General features: G+C 41.1%; 1 protein-coding gene across 1 annotated transcript in view; it reads left to right on the top strand.

The window, feature by feature from the left end:
* Window positions 1–26024, top strand: part of LOC139749754 (dimethylglycine dehydrogenase, mitochondrial-like) — a 155539-nt gene that overhangs the window by 115908 nt on the left and 13607 nt on the right. The window contains exons 15-16 of the mRNA XM_071663962.1: window positions 11741–11873; window positions 16989–17122. Coding sequence (XP_071520063.1) covers window positions 11741–11873; window positions 16989–17122 — 267 coding nt within the window. The remainder of the gene's footprint in view (window positions 1–11740; window positions 11874–16988; window positions 17123–26024) is intronic.

Genomic DNA, 26024 nt, shown 5'->3' on the forward strand with positions numbered 1-26024 from the left:
GCATCAAAACCACTAACACACTCATTCAGCTGCTCCCAAAACACTTGCCTCTCATGATCTTTCTTCTCATGCCCAGGTGCATATGCACCAATAATCACCCATCTCTCTCCATCAACTTTCAGTTTTACCCATATTAATCGAGAATTTACTTTCTTACATTCTATCACATACTCCCACAACTCCTGTTTCAGGCGTACTGCTACTCCTTCCCTTGCTCTTGTCCTCTCACTAACCCCTGATTTTACTCCCAAGACATTCCCAATATATATATATATATATATATATATATTTATATTTTATTTTTATTATACTTTGTCGCTGTCTCCCGCGTTTGCGAGGTAGCGCAAGGAAACAGACGAAAGAAATGGCCCAACCCCCCCCCATACACATGTATATACATACGTCCACACACGCAAATATACATACCTACACAGCTTTCCATGGTTTACCCCAGACGCTTCACATGCCTTGATTCAATCCACTGACAGCACGTCAACCCCGGTATACCACATCGCTCCAATTCACTCTATTCCTTGCCCTCCTTTCACCCTCCTGCATGTTCAGGCCCCGATCACACAAAATCTTTTTCACTCCATCTTTCCACCTCCAATTTAGTCTCCCTCTTCTCCTTGTTCCCTCCACCTCCGACACATATATCCTCTTGGTCAATCTTTCCTCACTCATCCTCTCCATGTGCCCAAACCACTTCAAAACACCCTCTTCTGCTCTCTCAACCACGCTCTTTTTATTTCCACACATCTCTCTTACCCTTACGTTACTCACTCGATCAAACCACCTCACACCACACATTGTCCTGAAACATCTCATTTCCAGCACATCCATCCTCCTGCGCACAACTCTATCCATAGCCCACGCCTCGCAACCATACAACATTGTTGGAACCACTATTCCTTCAAACATACCCATTTTTGCTTTCCGAGATAATGTTCTCGACTTCCACACATTCTTCAAGGCCCCCAGGATTTTCGCCCCCTCCCCCACCCTATGATCCACTTCCGCTTCCATGGTTCCATCTGCTGCCAGATCCACTCCCAGATATCTAAAACACTTCACTTCCTCCAGTTTTTCTTCATTCAAACTCACCTCCCAGTTGACTTGACCCTCAACCCTACTGTACCTAATAACCTTGCTCTTATTCACATTTACTCTTAACTTTCTTCTTCCACACACTTTTCCAAACTCAGTCACCAGCTTCTGCAGTTTCTCACATGAATCAGCCACCAGCGCTGTATCATCAGCGAACAACAACTGACTCACTTCCCAAGCTCTCTCATCCCCAACAGACTTCATACTTGCCCCTCTTTCCAAAACTCTTGCATTCACCTCCCTAACAACCCCATCCATAAACAAATTAAACAACCATGGAGACATCACACACCCCTGCCGCAAACCTACATTCACTGAGAACCAATCACTTTCCTCTCTTCCTACACGTACACATGCCTTACATCCTCGATAAAAACTTTTCACTGCTTCTAACAACTTGCCTCCCACACCATATATTCTTAATACCTTCCACAGAGCATCTCTATCAACTCTATCATATGCCTTCTCCAGATCCATAAATGCTACAACAAATCCATTTGCTTTTCTAAGTATTTCTCACATACATTCTTAAAAGCAAAGCAAAGCCAGAAATCCTCCCCCCCTTGTATTAACTTTCTAAAATGGGAATTATATATTTTATATATATATATATTTATATATTTTATATATATATTATAAAATATATATTATGTTAAATATATTTTTTTTTTTTTTTTTGCCGCTGTCTCCCGCTTTTGCAGGTGCGCAAGGAAACAGACGAAAGAAATGGCCCAACCCACCCCCATACACATGTATATACATACGTCCACACACGCAAATATACATACCTACACAGCTTTCCATGGTTTACCCCAGACGCTTCACATGCCCTGATTCAATCCACTGACAGCACGTCAACCCCGGTATACCACATCGATCCAATTCACTCTATTCCTTGCCCTCCTTTCACCCTCCTGCATGTTCAGGCCCCGATCACACAAAATCTTTTTCACTCCATCTTTCCACCTCCAATTTGGTCTCCCACTTCTCCTCGTTCCCTCCACCTCCGACACATATATCCTCTTGGTCAATCTTTCCTCACTCATTCTCTCCATGTGCCCAAACCATTTCAAAACACCCTCTTCTGCTCTCTCAACCACGCTCTTTTTATTTCCACACATCTCTCTTACCCTTACGTTACTTACTCGATCAAACCACCTCACACCACACATTGTCCTCAAACATCTCATTTCCAGCACATCCATCCTCCTGCGCACAACTCTATCCATAGCCCACGCCTCGCAACCATACAACATTGTTGGAACCACTATTCCTTCAAACATACCCATTTTTGCTTTCCGAGATAATGTTCTCGACTTCCACACATTCTTCAAGGCTCCCAGGATTTTCGCCCCCTCCCCCACCCTATGATCCACTTCCGCTTCCATGGTTCCATCCGCTGCCAGATCCACTCCCAGATATCTAAAACACTTTACTTCCTCCAGTTTTTCTCCATTCAAACTTACCTCCCAATTGACTTGACCCTCAACCCTACTGTACCTAATAACCTTGCTCTTATTCACATTTACTCTTAACTCTCTTCTTTCACACACTTTACCAAACTCAGTCACCAGCTTCTGCAGTTTCTCACATGAATCAGCCACCAGCGCTGTATCATCAGCGAACAACAACTGACTCACTTCCCAAGCTCTCTCATCCACAACAGACTTCATACTTGCCCCTCTTTCCAAAACTCTTGCATTCACCTCCCTAACAACCCCATCCATAAACAAATTAAACAACCATGGAGACATCACACACCCCTGCCGCAAACCTACATTCACTGAGAACCAATCACTTTCCTCTCTTCCTACACGTACACATGCCTTACATCCTCGATAAAAACTTTTCACTGCTTCTAACAACTTGCCTCCCACACCATATATTCTTAATACCTTCCACAGAGCATCTCTATCAACTCTATCATATGCCTTCTCCAGATCCATAAATGCTACATACAAATCCATTTGCTTTTCTAAGTATTTCTCACATACATTCTTCAAAGCAAACACCTGATCCACACATCCTCTACCACTTCTGAAACCACACTGCTCTTCCCCAATCTGATGCTCTGTACATGCCTTCACCCTCTCAATCAATACCCTCCCATATAATTTACCAGGAATACTCAACAAACTTATACCTCTGAAATTTGAGCACTCACTCTTATCCCCTTTGCCTTTGTACAATGGCGCTATGCACGCATTCCGCCAATCCTCAGGCACCTCACCATGAGTCATACATACATTAAATAACCTTACCAACCAGTCAATAATACAGTCACCCCCTTTTTTAATAAATTCCACTGCAATACCATCCAAACCTGCTGCCTTGCCGGCTTTCATCTTCCGCAAAGCTTTTACTACCTCTTCTCTGTTTACCAAATCATTTTCCCTAACCCTCTCACTTTGCACACCACCTCGACCAAAACACCCTATATCTGCCACTCTATCATCAGACACATTCAACAAACCTTCAAAATACTCACTCCATCTCTTTCTCACATCACCACTACTTGTTATCACCTCCCCATTTGCGCCCTTCACTGAAGTTCCCATTTGCTCCCTTGTCTTACGCACTTTATTTACCTCCTTCCAGAACATCTTTTTATTCTCCCTAAAATTTAATGATACCCACTCACCCCAACTCTCATTTGCCCTCTTTTTCACCTCTTGCACCTTTCTCTTGACCTCCTGTCTCTTTCTTTTATACATCTCCCACTCAATTGCATTTTTTCCCTGCAAAAATTGTCCAAATGCCTCTCTCTTCTCTGTCACTAATAATCTTACTTCTTCATCCCACCACTCACTAACCTTTCTAATCAACCCACCTCCCACTCTTCTCGTGCCACAAGCATCTTTTGCGCAATCCATCACTGATTCCCTAAATACATCCCATTCCTCCCCCACTCCCCTTACTTCCATTGTTCTCACCTTTTTCCATTCTGTACTCAGTCTCTCCTGGTACTTCCTCACACAAGTCTCCTTCCCAAGCTCACTTACTCTCACCACCCTCTTCACCCCAACATTCACTCTTCTTTTCTGAAAACCCATACAAATCTTCACCTTAGTCTCCACAAGATAATGATCAGACATCCCTCCAGTTGCACCTCTCAGCACATTAACATCCAAAAGTCTCTCTTTCGCGCGCCTGTCAATTAACACGTAATCCAATAACGCTCTCTGGCCATCTCTCCTACTTACATACGTATACTTATGTATATCTCGCTTTTTAAACCAGGTATTCCCAATGACCAGTCCTTTTTCAGCACATAAATCTACAAGCTCTTCACCATTTCCATTTACAACACTGAACACCCCATGTATACCAGTTATTCCCTCAACTGCCACATTACTCACCTTTGCATTCAAATCACCCATCACTATAACCTGGTCTCGTGCATCAAAACCACTAACACACTCATTCAGCTGCTCCCAAAACACTTGCCTCTCATGATCTTTCTTCTCATGCCCAGGTGCATATGCACCAATAATCACCCATCTCTCTCCATCAACTTTCAGTTTTACCCATATTAATCGAGAATTTACTTTCTTACATTCTATCACATACTCCCACAACTCCTGTTTCAGGCGTACTGCTACTCCTTCCCTTGCTCTTGTCCTCTCACTAACCCCTGACTTTACTCCCAAGACATTCCCAATATATATATATATATATATATATATATATATATATTTATATTTTATTTTTATTATACTTTGTCGCTGTCTCCCGCGTTTGCGAGGTAGTGCAAGGAAACAGACGAAAGAAATGGCCCAACCCCCCCCATACACATGTATATACATACGTCCACACACGCAAATATACATACCTACACAGCTTTCCATGGTTTACCCCAGACGCTTCACATGCCTTGATTCAATCCACTGACAGCACGTCAACCCCGGTATACCACATCGCTCCAATTCACTCTATTCCTTGCCCTCCTTTCACCCTCCTGCATGTTCAGGCCCCGATCACACAAAATCTTTTTCACTCCATCTTTCCACCTCCAATTTAGTCTCCCTCTTCTCCTTGTTCCCTCCACCTCCGACACATATATCCTCTTGGTCAATCTTTCCTCACTCATCCTCTCCATGTGCCCAAACCACTTCAAAACACCCTCTTCTGCTCTCTCAACCACGCTCTTTTTATTTCCACACATCTCTCTTACCCTTACGTTACTCACTCGATCAAACCACCTCACACCACACATTGTCCTGAAACATCTCATTTTCAGCACATCCATCCTCCTGCGCACAACTCTATCCATAGCCCACGCCTCGCAACCATACAACATTGTTGGAACCACTATTCCTTCAAACATACCCATTTTTGCTTTCCGAGATAATGTTCTCGACTTCCACACATTCTTCAAGGCCCCCAGGATTTTCGCCCCCTCCCCCACCCTATGATCCACTTCCGCTTCCATGGTTCCATCTGCTGCCAGATCCACTCCCAGATATCTAAAACACTTCACTTCCTCCAGTTTTTCTTCATTCAAACTCACCTCCCAATTGACTTGACCCTCAACCCTACTGTACCTAATAACCTTGCTCTTATTCACATTTACTCTTAACTTTCTTCTTCCACACACTTTTCCAAACTCAGTCACCAGCTTCTGCAGTTTCTCACATGAATCAGCCACCAGCGCTGTATCATCAGCGAACAACAACTGACTCACTTCCCAAGCTCTCTCATCCCCAACAGACTTCATACTTGCCCCTCTTTCCAAAACTCTTGCATTTACCTCCCTAACAACCCCATCCATAAACAAATTAAACAACCATGGAGACATCACACACCCCTGCCGCAAACCTACATTCACTGAGAACCAATCACTTTCCTCTCTTCCTACACGTACATATGCCTTACATCCTCGATAAAAACTTTTCACTGCTTCTAACAACTTTCCTCCCACACCATATATTCTTAATACCTTCCACAGAGCATCTCTATCAACTCTATCATATGCCTTCTCCAGATCCATAAATGCTACATACAAATCCATTTGCTTTTCTAAGTATTTCTCACATACATTCTTCAAAGCAAAGCAAAGCCAGAAATCCTCCCCTCCTTGTATTAACTTTCTAAAATGGGATATATATATATATATATATATATATATATATATATATATATATATATATATATATATATATATATATGTGCTGGAAATGAGATGTTTGAGGACGATGTGTGGTGTGAGGTGGTTTGATCGAGTAAGTAACGTAAGGGTAAGAGAGAGGTGTGGAAATAAAAAGAGCGTGGTTGAGAGAGCAGAAGAGAGTGTTTTGAAATGGTTTGGGCACATGGAGAGAATGAGTGAGGAAAGATTGACCAAGAGGATATGTGTGTCGGAGGTGGAGGGAACGAGGAGAAGAGGGAGACCAAATTGGAGGTGGAAAGATGGAGTGAAAGAGATTTTGTGTGGTCGGGGCCTGAACATGCAGGAGGGTGAAAGGAGGGCAAGTAATAGAGTGAATTGGAGCGATGTGGTATACAGGGGTTGACGTGCTGTCAGTGGATTGAATCAAGGCATGTGAAGCGTCCGGGGTAAACCATGGAAAGCTGTGTAGGTATGTATATTTGTGTGTGTGGACGTGTGTATGTACATGTGTATGGGGGGGGGTTGGGCCATTTCTTTCGTCTGTTTGCTTGCGCTACCTCGCAATACGCGGGAGACAGCGACAAAGTATAAAAAAAAAAAAAAAAAAAAAAAAATATATATATATACGTAAATGCCCATATACACACATATACATAGGTATACATACCAACAACAGCTCCCTTTCTACATCCAGGCCCCACAGACCTTTCCATGGTTTACCCCTGACATTTCACATGCCCTGGTTCAGTCCATTGACAGCACGTCAACCCCAGTATACCACATCGTTCCAATTCACTCTGTTCCTTGCATGTCTCTCACCCTCCTCAATGTTCAGGCACTGATTGCTCAGAATCTTTTTCACCTCCAGTTTTGTCTCCCACTTCTCCTTGTTCCCTCCACCTCTGACACATATATCCTCTTTGTCAATTTTCCTCACTCATTCTCTCCATATGTCCAAACCTCTGCAATGTTGAGAAGAACTCTGGGATAGTGGATAAGAGGAGTGAATACATAAGACTTCAAATTTTAAAGTGTATGGGCTGTATCAACTAATAGCATTTCTTTTTTGTCAGTTTACTGAATGTTTTGAAGAGTGAAGATGAATTTTCAATTGTAGAACTTGTTAGAGGGCACAGTTCATTCTTTCTTCATACATGGGTGTAGAATTTAAGATAGTAGAATCATAAGATAATGTAACCTATTAGGTAGGATTGAGTGGAAGATGGGTTAAGAGTAGACAGAGTTAGAACTGAGGATGTCAGATAGTGGTTTGGAGCAGAAATGGGGTGTTTGTGAAAACAAAGAAATGTTTTATGATAGTGTGCATGTGTGAATAAATGTATATGTAAAGAATTACTAAAACAGGTGAAGGAAAGGAAATAGAAAGACAGATTTAGGAAGTACATGATTGAGATATAATGAATTATGGAGGACTATTTGAAATAGTGGTGCAGGTACACCACCAATTTTCCAGCACTCTTGGTTCCAAAGCCTTGCCGGATTAACCATTTTGCCGGACCAGCTGTGTTCATATAGTAATAATTCATCAACACACCTGTAACCCACTAATTATACATCTCCCATGTGTCTAAAGTATACCATGTGTCAGAAGTATTCGTCTGCATTATACACCTGCTCGGGACTGAGGTGCTCATCAGCTACGAGTTATGCAAATTCATCCACATACTCGGCAGCTCCTTTGTGGTTTGCAGACCGCTTTCTCTGCACATTTTATGTATGGAAATTCCATGATACTTCTTGAGTCTTTGAAGCCATCCTTCTCTATTGTCCCGCTCATGTTGCAATTTTAGTTCTTTATGGGACAACTTAGCCTGGTCCATTATCATGCTACCCGACAAGTCCACTCCATCACTCTGACACTGTCGAAACCATTCCATCATCACTCGATCATGCTAAGAATCTCACAGAATTGCGGTATCACGACCAACAAGTGCAGTGTAAAGAATGTAGATAAGCACACCCTACACACAATGCTATCTGTGGCCACCCAGTAAACTAGGCTGGTAGCCGCGGTAATTTCAAGTTCCCACACGTGATTTTGTCTGGACTAAAGGAGGTACTGAACCATCAGTTGCCAGAAATTTGGTGGTGTACCTGTACATGAAAATGTGCAGGGAGACTGCTTTGGACCCTCAGCTATAAATGGAGACACATTGTACTGAAAGTCGAGAAATAGTTTTTTTTTGACTTGGCAGACAGTCTGTCATCTCATTTATAACAATGATAATAAATCAGATCAGTCTTAAGAAGCAGGAAACTCAGGTTTGAACCCTTTAGTTTAACAAGGGGAACTTCTCAAAGTTCCCCTTTTGTATTTTAATGATTCATAATTTCAGAGCATTGATTAGTCTGAACTGTGCCTCCAGTTTTTATTCATATGTGGCTAACTCCCTAAAATTGAAGAGCCATGCTGAGTTAGATATATTTTCTGCACTATTAGCTGTTCTGTATATCTTATATTTTTTTATTATACTTGGTCACTGTTTCGGTCACTGTTTCCTGCATCAGTGAGGTAGCAACAGGAAACAAAGAATGGCCCATCCACTCGTATACACATATACATATTTTTTATTATTATTATTATAATCATTATTTTTATTTATTTATTTATTCATTTATTATACTTTATTGCTGTCTCCTGCATTAGCAAGGTAGCACAAGGAAACAGACGAAAGAATGGCCCAACCCATCCACATACAAATGTATATACATACGCGTCCACACACACACATTTACATATCTGTACATTTTAACATGTACATATATATACATACAAAGACATATACTTATATACACATGTACATGATTCATAATTGCTGCCCCTATTCATTCCCGTCGCCACCCCGCCACACATGAAGTAACATCCCCCTCCCCCCGCCCGTGCATGAGGTAGCGCTAGAAAAAGGCAACAAAGGCCACTTTCGTTCACACTCAGTGTCTAGCTGTCATGTATGATGCACCAAAACCACAGTGGAAGGTATTAAGAATATAGGGTGTGGGAGGCAAGTTGCTAGAAGCAGTGAAAAGTTTTTTCAAGTTTGTAAGGCATGTGTACAAGTAGGAAGAGAGGAAAGTGATTGGTTCTCTGTGAATGTTGGTTTGTGGCAGGGGCGCGTGATGTCTCCATGGTTATTTGATTTCTTTATGGATAGGGAAGTGAATGCAAGAGTTTTGGAGAGAGGGGCAAGTATGCAGTCTGTTGTGGATGAGAGGGCTTGGGAAGTGAGTCAGTTGTTGTTCACTGATGATACAGCACTGGTGGCTGATTCTTGTGAGAAACTGCAGAAGCTGGTGACTTAGTTTGGTAAAGTGTGTGAAAGAAGAAAGCTAAGAGTAAATGTGAGTAAGAGTAAGGTTATTAGGTATAGTAGGGTTGAGGGACAAGTCAATTGGGAGGTTTGAATGGAGAAAAAATGGAGGAAGTGAAGAGTTTTAGATATCTGGGAGTGGATGGAACCATGGAAGTGGAAGTGAGTCACAGGGTGGGGGAGGGGGCAGAAGTTCTGGAAGGTGAGAACATTATCTCAGAAAGCAAAAATGGGTATGTTTGAAGGAATAATGGTTCCAACAATGTTATATGGTTGCTAGGGGTGGGCTATAGATAGGGTTGTGCGGAGGAGGATCTTTAAATGGCCCACATTTGTATCCAACTTTTTCTCTAATCTAGCTAACAACATGGCATCATCTGCATACTCCAGCAACAGCAACTTCCTTTTTATTCGTACGTGGTTAAGTATCGCATCACTGTCATCCTACCTCACTCTCATATGCAGTGCCCCACTCATTATAGTCATTGTTATTACATCACCTCATTACCCATTCTGCGGGAGTTCCTGTATCTTTAAAGCCATGCTGTAGTCCGTAGGAGGGAAAAAGTGAACTCCTTTGAAGTGGAAAATTTTTTGATAAGATTTTACTCCAATGATATAACCTTGCTGGAGGTGCCTTTTTCGTGTTATAACTGTAAGCAGATGGTGTTTGGTAAAGAAAACATTCAAAAACATTGAATAACTGTGATGACATCACATAACTTTGACATGCTTCAACATTTATTTCAGACTACTCATACCACCACATACTTGTATGCATGAATTAACTTCACATAAAAGGTATTAACAACATTCAGTAGTCTTCCATACACTGCATAAAGTGTCAGAATTTCCAAAAGTACTTTGCTATTCTAAATCCATATATGTTGGATACACCTGGAATACCTGGGAGTGGATCTGGCAGCGGATGGAACCATGGAAGCGGAAGTGGATCATAGGGTGGGGGAGGGGGTGAAAATCCTGGGAGCCTTGAAGAATGTTTGGAAGTCGAGAACATTATCTCGGAAAGCAAAAATGGGTATGTTTGAAGGAATAGTGGTTCCAACAATGTTGTATGGTTGCGAGGCGTGGGCTATGGATAGAGTTGTGCGCAGGAGGGTGGATGTGCTGGAAATGAGATGTTTGAGGACAATGTGTGGTGTGAGGTGGTTTTATCGAGTAAGTAACGTAAGGGTAAGAGAGATGTGTGGAAATAAAAAGAGCGTGGTTGAGAGAGCAGAAGAGGGTGTTTTGAAATGGTTTGGGCACATGGAGAGAATGAGTGAGGAAAGATTGACCAAGAGGATATATATGTGTCGGAGGTGGAGGGAACGAGAAGTGGGAGACCAAATTGGAGGTGGAAAGATGGAGTGAAAAAGATTTTGTGTGATCGGGGCCTGAACATGCAGGAGGGTGAAAGGAGGGCAAGGAATAGAGTGAATTGGATCGATGTGGTATACCGGGGTTGACGTGCTGTCAGTGGATTGAATCAGGGCATGTGAAGCATCTGGGGTAAACCATGGAAAGCTGTGTAGGTATGTATATTTGCGTGTGTGGACATATGTATATACATGTGTATGGGGGTGGGTTGGGCCATTTCTTTCGTCTGTTTCCTTGCGCTACCTCGCAAATGCGGGAGACAGCGGCAAAAAAAAAAATATATATATATATATATATATATATATGTATATGAGTGGATGGGCCATTCTTAGTCTGTTTTCTGGCATAACCCTGCTGACGTGGAAAATGGTAATCATGTATAATAAGAATAAAAATAAGTAATTTCCTCATATTCCAGTTCCTATTCAAGGAACAATGGTGGGTGCTGGTACAACACTTATGTCTGATTCATCCAATTCAGGGAGACCACCACCATACTCAAATAATGGGTACTTCCCTTATGATGAGACTTCATACATTTCTAAAATTCCTTCATTTCTACCCACAATTTACTAATTATGTACTCATACATGGCAACTGAAGATGAGCATCTTAATGAAAGAATGATAGATGTGGTGTTTCTTTGTCTTTGTCTTTCTTTTATTATGAATACCTTTCTGTTTGAACTGTAGTCAATCATTAGTAAATTATCTTGTGAACCAAAATTTTTGGCAAGAATTAACATGATCAGTATTAGATAAATGCTTTATGTTTGCTCTTTTTTATGAGTCAGCCCTGTCCTTTTTTCCTACAGGTAAGATTGGCTGGCATTAAGACCACAGCCCTGCGACTCTCCTACACAGGAGAACTTGGCTGGGAGTTATACCACCCTCGTTCACAAACTAACCAACTGTATGAAGCTCTCTTGACCCATGGAGAAGAATTTGGTGAATAATTTATTTTTTTTTATGAATTTTCTTAAGCGGTGTTTTTATGACTTTTCATACTTCTTATTTTGTTAATTCATTTAACCAAGATCCGTAGTTTTCCCTTTTTTTTCAGGAAACTAGACCTTGGGTTTTTGTGATTATTAGCACTAAATGAAACCAGTTAAAAGAAACTGGTCTTATGTTCCAGATGTCAAGAAGGAGAATATCATGGGGGGTTTACTTTTAAGTACACCCATCACTCTCTTTATGGGGTATTACATTCTGCAAATACCTCACAAAAAGAGAAATTGCCTGTAGTGAACCAAAAAATCATCTAGAGAAAAATGGGATGTATACAGCAGTTTTGTGGTGATCACTGACAGATTTTCTCATTACCACCACGATTTGTAGCTTCTGATGTCAAGTAAATTTATCTAGCCATCCTGTACTGGCTTGTAATGGCTCTGGTTTGGCTACTTTGTCTTCTTTACATTGACACTCTCAATTCTTCAGAGCTTTGGACCGAAGTTGAAGGTTACTAAATCTTCTTTTCTTTATCTCATGCTCTTTGTATAGAAAGAACTTTTTCTTCATTTTCTCTATGAGTGGATTTTTTACCCTTGTGGTTTCCTTGGCAGACAGTGGAGTAGAGTGAACCACAGCACTTCGAATTTTTCCTGCATTCTTCTTTATGTTGCGGTTTGTAGATTCACCCAGGCTGTAGGCACACCCAAGCTCTGAAGCTTCCTTGCCAGCATCAGCACACCATAAGATTTCTAGCTTCATTTACAAGGTCAGAGAGATTCTCTTTCATTTAACTGCTGGTTCTGGGGAAAGACATGTTGATGGACATTGTGATGCCTTATTAACAAACACAAGCACAGTGGGTTGCAGGAAAAATCACTTTAGCAGGTATACCAAAATGAACAAGTAGCACAGATCTACACATAGTGGTGTTAACTGCAAGGCTAACCTGATGGTTGAAACTTGGATATGCGCATCATCCAAGACCCATGCTTACTCCAACTGCCAACCCTCACAGATATTTTGGTAATCTTTCTGCCACACACACCTGCATAGTACCAAATTTTAAGAGCATATAAAGAAGGACCAGTGGAAATAGGTTCCTCAAAGGTTAGGGAAATCACATACATAATGATCCCACATAAATTTAGTGAGGACTGGGTGTATATATTTTCTTAGCTGAATGGGAGTGTTAGAATATAGAGCTATTAGGAATCATATAGGTCTAGTTTGATTAGAATAGTTAGAAAAATGTAATGATGAATACAGATGTCATTACTCTGATTCATTTCTATGTTATTGATTCTAATAGTGATACAAGTAGTGCAACCTTCATGAATGTATATTCAGCATTGAACAACTAACTTGGTATGTCAGCAACAAGGTCCTAGTACTTACTCTAGTAATTAACATCCCTCATCTTGTTCATACCTTTTCTGGCTGCAGTCTCCCATCATCTCTCATCCAGGTATACGTCACGAACACTTCTTATATAGATTGCTTACTAGTAAGGTTGAGAAAAAACAGTGAATGCAGTATTGCCTTGTCTGTTTCTTACTCTAGAGCTATACCTTCTTCATTATCCACTTCTTCTAGATTGTGAAGACTATTTGCAGCCACAGCATAAATTATCTATAAAGTGTTAGCATGCTGACACCCGTTTAAATTTAATCATCGATTTGGTTTAACTTGGGTCAGTACACCATTGCTTTTGACAATACTCGTAGGGTTCAGCATAAGTCAGCTCTACACACTACTATGTTACTGAGTGTCTTATCATTTGGAAGTACCACACTGAACTCACTGGAACACACCAATGCACCAACTAGCAAAATTGATAAAATTTAAGAGGCTTCATTAAGAACTTCTTTCTTTGCACCTTGAGCTAGTGAGAGAATCTGAAACGAGCATTCAGGAAATTTATTTTGTTGTTGGTGATTCAGGTTTGCAGTTTGAAGATTATGGCTGTAGTTTGTACATTTCAGTAGCAGTTTGGTGCGTATTTGATATGTTTTGAATGTTGATGACTTGCACCTTACCTTTGCTTCTTGAACACTTGGCTCTTCAAATTCATTTCATAAGTTGAGGAATAATTACCACATAATGTTTACGAGTGGGATGATGGGATGGTTCAAATGCTTATCACATCCTAGAGGAGTCATACTGTGACTAGCTTTCAGTTTTCTTATCCACAACTTATGCCTCATCCCTTGACAAAATATATTTTTGGTATATATTTGCATTGCTTGTATGCAATTAGAGACTTATGCTGAAATTTTATTGGAATCTTTCATATAAGATATATGCCACCTTATTCTCTTGTTGTGGATTTAACAGAAACAATCTACATAGTTCATGGATTTGCACCAAGCCATTCTCATTCTGGGAGAGGTGGATCTCTTCTCCACCGTATTTGATGAGTTGAAAACTGAGTTTACCAGAGAGTCAGTGGAAGCCTGTAAAAAGCAGTTTACTTCAAAGTTATGAGATAGCATGAAATTACCTGGGACATACAAGCATGGTTGATTTGCACCTGAAACTGATGATGCAATACCCATTAAACAACCACCACAGACACTCAACCCAGTTTTAATGGGTAAAGTTAAGAAAGAGGTTGATGCTATGTCAGCTAGAGGAGATATGAGGGAGTCTAAATCTTCATGCTTTTCACTTGTGGTTACAGTACCTATTTGTACTGCATGAGGAGCGAGTTTTACCCTAATGGATCCCCATCTCTTGAACACTCTCTACTATCATACAGCCTCTTGAATTTATGTATGCTCTCTGCTTTAACTGTGATCTCAATCAATCTGTTCCAATCATCTACCTCTATTGTACTACAAACAGTATTTCTTTGCATCCGTATTCACAAGTTTCTTACTTAATTTCATGTTATGTCCTCTGGTTCCTTTATCCATATGCCTCTCAAAGTACTGCCCTCTGCACACTTTGTTGATTTCTTTTAAAAACGTAAAGGATGTGATCAGGTCACCCCTCACTCTTTTTTCTTCCAAGATGGACAGATTAAATCCTGCAGCCTTTCCCTGTAGCTTTGCTCTTAATTCTGGTACTATCATTGTTGCCTTCCTCTTGACCCCTGTAAGAGTTCTTTGTGCTTTTAGTGTGTTGACCAAATCTGAGAAGCATATTCTAGCTTTAACTGTATATAGGATATGAATAATTTGCTAGATATTTCATTATCTATATATTTGAAAGGTATTCTGATATTTGTCAGCAGGCAATTCGTCTCCTTAGCTATTATATTAATAAGGAGATGATATGTGGTGTGAGGTAGTTTGATTGAGTAAGTGATGAAAGGGTAAGAGAGAGGTGTGGTGATAAAAAGAGTGTGGTTGAGAGAGCTGAAGAGGGTGCACTGAAATGGTTTGGACATATAGAGAGAATGAGTAAGTGAAGGTTGACAAATAGGATATATGTGTCAGAAGTGGAGGGAACAAGGAGAATGGGGAGATCAAACTAGAGTTGGAAGGATTGAGTGAAAAAGATTTTGAGCAACTGCAACCTGAACATGGAAGATGATGAAAGGCATATACAGGATAGAGTGAATGAGAATGATGTGGTGTACAGGGGTTAACGTGCTGCCAGTGGACTGAGTATGTGCATGTGAAGCGTCCAGGGTAAACCATATAAAGGTCTGTGGGGCCTGGTTGTAGATGGGGAGCTGTGGTTACAATGCATTACACATGACAGTTAGAGAATAAATGTGAGTGTATGCAGTCTTATTTTATTTTGTCTGTTCGTGGTGCTACCTCACTAACTTTTAAAATGGCAATCAAGTATGAAGAAATAGATGTATGATAATGCATCTTGAAGGAATACAAATTGTCATAATAACTGGTGAAGCAACCTATCATCCAGACTTGTCAGAGGGGTAGACTGTGCACAATATATTTGCACATTTATAAGGGAACTTGAGATATCTGTGTTTTACTTCAGTAAATCCTGGTATCCTTCTCTCAGTCTTTCCTGTTGCGGACATCCGTTGAACTATCCACTAAATCCCTGTTATGTGATATACTCATTATTTCCAAGAAATATTCATACTTTTCTTTTAATTTTCTCAAATAAAGTTAAACATATATTCTGTATGGAAAGAAGAATTATTAGATTTTTTTTTTTTAGGGGGTGGATCACAGAGGCAACACACATGTTTGACAGTTAACATTTAGGACCAAAATATTGATATATATATTTCTTACAGCCTTTGGAAGACATTTGTCAGTAAGGAGCAGCTAATCAGGCTAAGGGATTCACAGGGAAATATTGTATATGGTGATGTAAGTCCAAAAGATAGATAATGAGTGCAGTGTCTAGCTAATATGGAAGAAATATGATCATAAAATTTTAGCATCAGCACCAGTATAACAGTGTCATGATTTCCTGGTTTACCTTATTAACCCAACAAGCAAGCAAGAAGTGCTTTTAATTCAGGATTAGAAACCCTGACTTAAGAATAGGTTACATCTGCAGCACCCCTAAAATCTTGAAACAAAGGTCATGAAGTGAATAACCCTCTAGCAACAGTTGGCAGGTCTGCTTGTGGATCTAGTGAATGATAGAGTGGAATGTCAACTTGTCATCACCTCAACACCAGGCCTGATGTTACAGACCTAAATGGTTTACTTTGTGGCTTTTAGATATCTATGGATGAGCATCATCTAGCCTTTTAAGTGTTATGGTGGTTGGAGAGGGTGAGTCATTGTCATACATCTCGGTTTTGGAAGGGTAAAATGGAATAGTGTTTTAACCACCATTGAGCAAGTTCTTTCTGTTATACCCATAGTGCTGTTTGTAACCGAAACAGTAACAGAAAACTAGGTAGGTAGGATTTTTTGGTCAGCAGCTTTGCAGTGATCAATGTCCTGCTTTTGTCTTATTTTTTCATTGTAAAAGAGGCATTACAGTATGACTATGGTGGTAACTCAAGCCTTTCCAAATTTATTGAGGTACATCTTAAGGTATTTTTATGACTCCAGGGTATGTTGGTTTGTATACACATACTCCCTCAGTATTGTTCACAGGGTCTTAAGTTCTTTTGTAACTCACTGTGTACCACACAGTGATATCTCTCATACATAACTTTGACAGGTTTGGGAGACTTTGGTACTTTGGCAATCAATGTGTTACGTCTGGAGAAAGGCTTCAAGATGTGGGGTGCTGAAATGAACATGGATACAACCATAATTGATGCAGGGCTAATGAGCTTTGTCAACATGAAGAAGGTAAACTTAATCACAGGAGTGAAGCACACCAGGTTATACATGTAGTCTATAGAACCGTTATCTCTTACACCACATCCATATGAATAGGATGGGTCAAATGCATATAGCCTCCTGGTTCACTTACACACCCTTAGCCCATTTAGTCTGCTAAAGTTAATTGACATGACACTGGTATATGGATTCATACCAGTTTTACACATATATACACACACTGCATCTATCCATCTTCTTTGCAGTTTACTTCTCCTCCTTGTACTTTCAGCTTACTTCATTGTATTTTCTTAAACAATTATTGTCTAACATGTCTCATCTACGGACATAACATCGTAAATCATTCTGATTCATACACCTTTCTAATGATTACTTGCCCCATATCCTCCTCACATATTCTTTCACTACTCTACTTATTCTCCTGATTTTAACAAAGTTATTGGGCCATCATTGCTACTCTGATTTTTCATATATTTTAATCTAGAAATAAGTAAGGTTTCACACCCGTATATCAGTGTTGTGGTAAGCATTCCATCATGCAGGCTTCTAGCACTCTCGTTGCTCAAATCCTTTCCATTCATCAAAGCTTTGTGTGCCTTCAGCTTTTCTGCCTTAAATGACTCTGCTGTTAGCTTCAACTCAACCATTATCTCCTTTACTAATCATGACTTTAAGATATGTAAAGTAATCTATATTTTTTTACCATTCAGACTGTTGTTGCACTGTGATAACCCATTTTTTTTTATAAAAGCAAGAACTTTGCTTTTACCTATATTTGCATTCAACATCCTCATGCTACGAACACTATTGTCACAGTTTAACTTTCCATCCAACTCTTCCTTTGATTCAGCTAACAGACCAAAATTGCCTACATGCAACATCTGTGTTGGCTTATATTCTCTTCTTCCATGGTAAACAGTATGCCTTAATTGCTCCACCTCACTTTCATCTGCAAGAACATCAGACAGTCATTGCCACCACACATGCATGATGCATTTCTACATGTTTTCAAACCTCTAGCATACATCATCACCTACTGTCAAAAAAGAACTTTCCCATTACAAAAACTTGAACTTTGAAGACTTTGTGTGAGAAATACACGGAGAAAGAATAGGATTTTTATGTGGCATTTATTGATGTAGAGAAAGTGTATGATGGGGTTGATAGAGATGCTTTGTGAAAAGAGCTATGAGTGTGTGTGTGGGAGGAAAGCTACTAGAAACACAGGAGTTTATTTGAAGACAGCAAGTCATGTGCACAAGTATACAAAGAAGAGGATGAGTGGTTCCAGGTGAAGATGGGCCTTTGTCAAAGGTGTGTGATGTCATCTTGACTGTTTAATCTGTTTATGGATGAAGTGGTGAGGGAGGTAAATGTAGAGAGTGGAGGGTTTGCAGTCTGTTGCAGGTGTTGGTATGTGGAAGATGAACTAATTGCTGTTTGCAGTTGACACAGCTTTGATAATAGACTCCAATAAGAAATTGCAGAAGCTGTTGTCTGAGTTTGGGAGAGTGCATAAAAGTTGTCAGTTGAGGATTAATAGAATAAGGTAATGAGTATGAGCAGTGGAGAGAGTTAATTTGGTTTGAGTGTAAGTTTGATTGGAAAGAATCTGGAGGATATGGGGTGTTTTAGACGTGTGAGAATGGGCATGACAACAGATGGAACCATGGGAGGTGGGAGGAACCATAGGGTGGGTGAGGAGGCAAAGGTTCTGTGTGCATTGGTGAATGTGTGGAAAGAGAGATCACTGTCTTTGAATGCAAAGATTGGTATGTTTGATGGTACAGTAGCCCCAACAATGCTCTGTGGAATCAAGTCATGGTCTCGTAGTGAAAAAGTACAGAAGAGAGTGGATGTGTTGGAAATGATATACCTGAGGACAATATGTGATGTAAGGAGTGTTAATCAAGTAAGGAATGATATTGTGAGAGAGAGGTGAAGTAATAAGTAGAGTATGATTTAGAGAGTTGAGTAGGGTGTGCTGCAATGGTTTGGACACACAGAGAGAAAGAGTGAGGAGAGACTGACCTAGACAATATATACACCAGAAGTGGAGGGAACAGGGAGGGGTAGGAGACCGAGGTTGAGCAGGATGGATGAAGGGAAAGAGACTTTAAGTTTTGGGGGCCTGAATGTGCAGGGTGGCGTGAGGAATGTGCAAAGTGAATTGGTGTGATGTGGTACACAAGAGTTGATGAGTTATTATACACAGGATTTGATGGGCTGAACTAGGGCATATAGAATGGTCAGGGAGAACCACAGAAAGGACTTTTGGCATGGCTGTGGATAGGTGAGGGGTCTAATTTCAGAGTATTATACATAAAAGCTACAGAATGGACGTGAGCAAGTTAGTGCCATTTCTGTCTCTTTTCCTAGTGCTACCTTGCTAATGTGAGAAATGGTGGACAAACTGAAAAAGCTCATGTGGCTACTAGAAATGTTCATGGCATAATCCAGAAATTCTAAAATTTCCAAAGTGTTTCCTAATCAAATTTGCCATTTTCTTGTTTTTTTTTAATTTTCCAAAAGAAAGAACAGAGGAGGCCAGGTGAGGATATTCCAAAAAAAAGCCCAGTCCTCTGTTCTTAACGCTACCTCGCTAACGCAGGAAATGGCGAATAGTTTAAAAGAAAAGAAAGAAATATATATCTTTCTTTTCTTTCATACTATTCGCCATTTCCCGCATTAGCAAGGTAGCGTTAAGAACAGAGGACTGGGCCTCTGAGGGAATATCCTCACCTGGCCTCGTTCTCTGTTCCCTCTTTAAAAAAAAAAAAAAAAAAGAGAGAGGGGAGGATTTCCAGCCCTCCGCTCCCTCCCCTTTTAGTCGCCTTCTACGACACGCAGGGAATACGTGGGAAGTATTCTTTCTCCCCTATCCCCAGGGTAATATATATATATATTATTTATATATTTATTTTGCTTTGTCGCTGTCTCCCGCGTTTGCGAGGTAGCGCAAGGAAACAGACCAAAGAAATGGCCCAACCCACCCCCATACACAGTGTATACACACACACACGTCCACACACGCAAATATACATACCTATACATCTCAATGTACACATATATATACATACACAGACACATACATATATACCCATGCACACTATTCACACTGTCTGCCCTCATTCACTCCCATCACACACTTTACCAAACTCGGTCACCAGCTTCTGCGGTTTCTCATATGAATCAGCCACCAGCACTGTATCATCAGCGAACAACAACTGACTCACTTTCCAAGCTCTCTCATCCACAACAGACTTCATACTTGCCCCTCTTTCCAAAACTCTAGCATTCACCTCCCTAACAACCCCATCCATAAACAAATTAAACAACCATGGAGACATCACACACCCCTGCCGCAAACCTACATTCACTGAGAACCAATCACTTTCCTCTCTTCCTACACGTACACATGCCTTACATCCTCGATAAAAACTTTTCACTGCTTCTAACAACTTGCCTCCCACACCATATATTCTTAATACCTTCCACAGAGCATATCTATCAACTCTATCATATGCCTTCTCCAGATCCATAAATGCTACATACAAATCCATTTGCTTTTCTAAGTATTTCTCACATACATTCTTCAAAGCAAACACCTGATCCACACATCCTCTACCACTTCTGAAACTACACTGCTCTTCCCCAATCTGATGCTCTGTACATGCCTTCACCCTCTCAATCAATACCCTCCCATATAATTTACCAGGAATACTCAACAAACTTATACCTCTGTAATTTGAGCACTCACTCTTATCCCCTTTGCCTTTCTACAATGGCACTATGCACGCATTCCGCCAGTCCTCAGGCACCTCACCATGAGTCATACGTACATTAAATAACCTTACCAACCAGTCAACAATACAGTCACCCCCTTTTTTAATAAATTTCACTGCAATACCATCCAAACCTGCTTGGAAAGTGAGTCAGTTGTTGTTCGCCGATGATACAGCGCTGGTGGCTGATTCATGTGAGAAACTGCAGAAGCTGGTGACTGAGTTTGGTAAAGTGTGTGAAAGAAGAAAGTTAAGAGTAAATGTGAATAAGAGCAAGGTTATTAGGTACAGTAGGGTTGAGGGTCAAGTCAATTGGGAGGTGAGTTTGAATGGAGAAAAACTGGAGGAAGTGAAGTGTTTTAGATATCTAGGAGTGGATCTGGCAGCGGATGGAACCATGGAAGCGGAAGTGGATCATAGGGTGAGGGAGGGGGCGAAAATTCTGGGAGCCTTGAAAAATGTGTGGAAGTCGAGAACATTATCTCGGAAAGCAAAAATGGGTATGTTTGAAGGAATAGTGGTTCCAACAATGTTGTATGGTTGCGAGGCGTGGGCTATGGATAGAGTTGTGCGCAGGAGGATGGATGTGCTGGAAATGAGATGTTTGAGGACAATGTGTGGTGTGAGGTGGTTTGATCGAGTAAGTAACGTAAGGGTAAGAGAGATGTGTGGAAATAAAAAGAGCGTGGTTGAGAGAGCAGCAGAGGGTGTTTTGAAATGGTTCGGGCACATGGAGAGAATGAGTGAGGAAAGATTAACCAAGAGAATATATGTGTCGGAGGTGGAGGGAACGAGGAGAAGAGGGAGACCAAATTGGAGGTGGAAAGATGGAGTGAAAAAGATTTTGTGTGATCGGGGCCTGAACATGCAGGAGGGTGAAAGGAGGGCAAGGAATAGAGTGAATTGGAGCGATGTGGTATACCGGGGTTGACGTGCTGTCAGTGGATTGAATCAAGGCATGTGAAGCGACTGGGGTAAACCATGGAAAGCTGTGTAGGTATGTATATTTGCATGTGTGGACGTATGTATATACATGTGTATGGGGGTGGGTTGGACCATTTCTTTCGTCTGTTTCCTTGTGCTACCTTGCAAACGCGGGAGACAGCGACAAAGCAAAAAAAAAATATATATATATATATATATATATATATATATATATTTTTTTTTTTTTTTTTATACTTTGTCGCTGTCTCCCGCGTTTGTGAGGTAGCGCAAGGAAACAGACGAAAGAAATGGCCCAACCCCCCCCCATATACATGTATATACATACGTCCACACACGCAAATATACATACCTACACAGCTTTCCATGGTTTACCCCAGACGCTTCACATGCCTTGATTCAATCCACTGACAGCACGTCAACCCCGGTATACCACATCGCTCCAATTCACTCTATTCCTGGCCCTCCTTTCACCCTCCTGCATGTTCAGGCCCCGATCACACAAAATCTTTTTCACTCCATCTTTCCACCTCCAATTTGGTCTCCCTCTTCTCCTTGCTCCCTCCACCTCCGACACATATATCCTCTTGGTCAATCTTTCCTCACTCATCCTCTCCATGTGCCCAAACCACTTCAAAACACCCTCTTCTGCTCTCTCAACCACACTCTTTTTATTTCCACACATCTCTCTTACCCTTACGTTACTCACTCGATCAAACCACCTCACACCACACATTGTCCTGAAACATCTCATTTCCAGCACATCCATCCTCCTGCGCACAACTCTATCCATAGCCCACGCCTCGCAACCATACAACATTGTTGGAACCACTATTCCTTCAAACATACCCATTTTTGCTTTCCGAGATAATTTTCTCGACTTCCACACATTCTTCAAGGCCCCCAGAATTTTCGCCCCCTCCCCCACCCTATGATCCACTTCCGCTTCCATGGTTCCATTCGCTGCCAGATCCACTCCCAGATATCTAAAACACTTCACTTCCTCCAGTTTTTCTCCATTCAAACTCACCTCCCAATTGACTTGACCCTCAACCCTACTGTACCTAATAACCTTGCTCTTATTCACATTTACTCTTAACTTTCTTCTTCCACACACTTTACCAAACTCAGTCACCAGCTTCTGCAGTTTCTCACATGAATCAGCCACCAGCGCTGTATCATCAGCGAACAACAACTGACTCACTTCCCAAGCTCTCTCATCCCCAACAGACTTCATACTTGCCCCTCTTTCCAAAACTCTTGCATTTACCTCCCTAACAACCCCATCCATAAACAAATTAAACAACCATGGAGACATCACACACCCCTGCCGCAAACCTACATTCACTGAGAACCAATCACTTTCCTCTCTTCCTACACGTACACATGCCTTACATCCTCGATAAAAACTTTTCACTGCTTCTAACAACTTTCCTCCCACACCATATATTCTTAATACCTTCCACAGAGCATCTCTATCAACTCTATCATATGCCTTCTCCAGATCCATAAATGCTACATACAAATCCATTTGCTTTTCTAAGTATTTCTCACATACATTCTTCAAAGCAAACACCTGATCCACACATTCTCTACCACTTCTGAAACCACACTGCTCTTCCCCAATCTGATGCTCAGTACATGCCTTCACCCTCTCAATCAATACCCTCCCATATAATTTACCAGGAATACTCAACAAACTTATACCTCTGTAATTTGAGCATTCACTCTTATCCCCTTTGCCTTTGTACAATGGCACTATGCACGCATTCCGCCAATCCTCAGGCACCTCACCATGAGTCATACATACATTAAATAACCTTACCAACCAGTCAACAATACAGTCACCCCCTTTTTTAATAAATTCCACTGCAATACCATCCAAACCTGCTGCCTTGCCGGCTTTCATCTTCCGCAAAGCTTTCACTACCTCTTCTCTGTTTACCAAATCATTTTCCGTAACCCTCTCACTTTGCACACCACCTCGACCAAAACACCCTATATCTGCCACTCTATCATCATACACATTCAACAAACCTTTAAAATACTCACTCCATCTCCTTCTCACATCACCACTACTTGTTATCACCTCCCCATTTGCGCCCTTCACTGAAGTTCCCATTTGCTCCTTTGTCTTACGCACTTTATTTACCTCCTTCCAGAACATCTTTTTATTCTCCCTAAAATTTAATGATACTCTCTCACCCCAACTCTCATTTGTCCTTTTTTTCACCTCTTGCACCTTTCTCTTGACCTCCTGTCTCTTTCTTTTATACATCTCCCACTCAATTGCATTTTTTCCCTGCAAAAATCGTCCAAATGCCTCTTTCTTCTCTTTCACTAATACTCTTACTTCTTCATCCCACCACTCACTACCCTTTCTAATCAACCCACCTCCCACTCTTCTCATGCCACAAGCATCTTTTGCGCAATCCATCACTGATTCCCTAAATACATCCCATTCCTCCCCCACTCCCCTTGCTTCCATTGTTCTCACCTTTTTCCATTCTGTACTCAGTCTCTCCTGGTACTTCCTCACACAGGTCTCCTTCTCAAGCTCACTTACTCTCACCACCCTCTTCACCCCAACATTCACTCTTCTTTTCTGAAAACCCATACAAATCTTCACCTTAGCCTCCACAAGATAATGATCAGACATCCCTCCAGTTGCACCTCTCAGCACATTAACATCCAAAAGTCTCTCTTTCGCACGCCTGTCAATTAACACGTAATCCAATAACGCTCTCTGGCCATCTCTCCTACTTACATACGTATACTTATGTATATATATATATATTTTTTTTTTTTTTTTTTTTTATACTTTGTCGCTGTCTCCCGCGTTTGCGAGGTAGCGCAAGGAAACAGACGAAAGAAATGGCCCAACCCCCCCATACACATGTACATACACACGTCCACACACGCAATATACATACCTACACAGCTTTCCATGGTTTACCCCAGACGCTTCACATGCCTTGATTCAATCCACTGACAGCACGTCAACCCCTGTATACCACATCGCTCCAATTCACTCTATTCCTTGCCCTCCTTTCACCCTCCTGCATGTTCAGGCCCCGATCACACAAAATCCTTTTCACTCCATCTTTCCACCTCCAATTTGGTCTCCCTCTTCTCCTCGTTCCCTCCACCTCCGACACATATATCCTCTTGGTCAATCTTTCCTCACTCATTCTCTCCATGTGCCCAAACCACTTCAGAACACCCTCTTCTGCTCTCTCAACCACGCTCTTTTTATTTCCACACATCCCTCTTACCCTTACGTTACTTACTCGATCAAACCACCTCACACCACACATTGTCCTCAAACATCTCATTTCCAGCACATCCATCCTCCTGCGCACAACTCTATCCACAGCCCACGCCTCGCAACCATACAACATTGTTGGAACCACTATTCCTTCAAACATACCCATTTTTGCTTTCCGGGATAATGTTCTCGACTTCCACACATTTTTCAAGGCTCCCAAAATTTTCGCCCCCTCCCCCACCCTATGATCCACTTCCGCTTCCATGGTTCCATCCGCTGACAGATCCACTCCCAGATATCTAAAACACTTCACTTCCTCCAGCCTCTCACCATTCAAACTCACCTCCCAATTGACTTGACCCTCAACCCTACTGTACCTAATAACCTTGCTCTTATTGACATTTACTCTTAACTTTCTTCTTCCACACACTTTACCAAACTCCGTCACCAGCTTCTGCAGTTTCTCACATGAATATATATATATATCATAGATTTTAGTTTTGTTTAGAACTTACTCCACCTCCTTCCCAAGTGCAGAAATCTGATCAAGTCACCCTCTTTTCATCTTGAATCCTCATTTGTTCTGTATATACAAGGAATTCTCTAATCCTTTCTTCATAATCAATCACAACCTTGTCATGTACGTAGATAATTGTGCTAAGGTACAGTGGAACAGTTAATCGCATCATCCATTCATAAGACACATGACCACTTGCCCAGCCATGCACACTTTCCAGATCCATTCAACACAAGCTTCACATTCATTTTGATCATACTTCATCTTGCCTTTTGCCATCATCTGTGATCATTCCTTTAAAGTGCATCGTCTATCTTATCCAGACTTGATTTCTAATTGCCTTTTTTTTTTCTTTTTTTTAAGAATACTTTTCTCTGAACCCATTTGTCTCCTTTTGAA

This window comes from Panulirus ornatus, chromosome 8 (assembly GCF_036320965.1).
Source record: "Panulirus ornatus isolate Po-2019 chromosome 8, ASM3632096v1, whole genome shotgun sequence".
Lineage (NCBI taxonomy): Eukaryota > Metazoa > Arthropoda > Malacostraca > Decapoda > Palinuridae > Panulirus > Panulirus ornatus.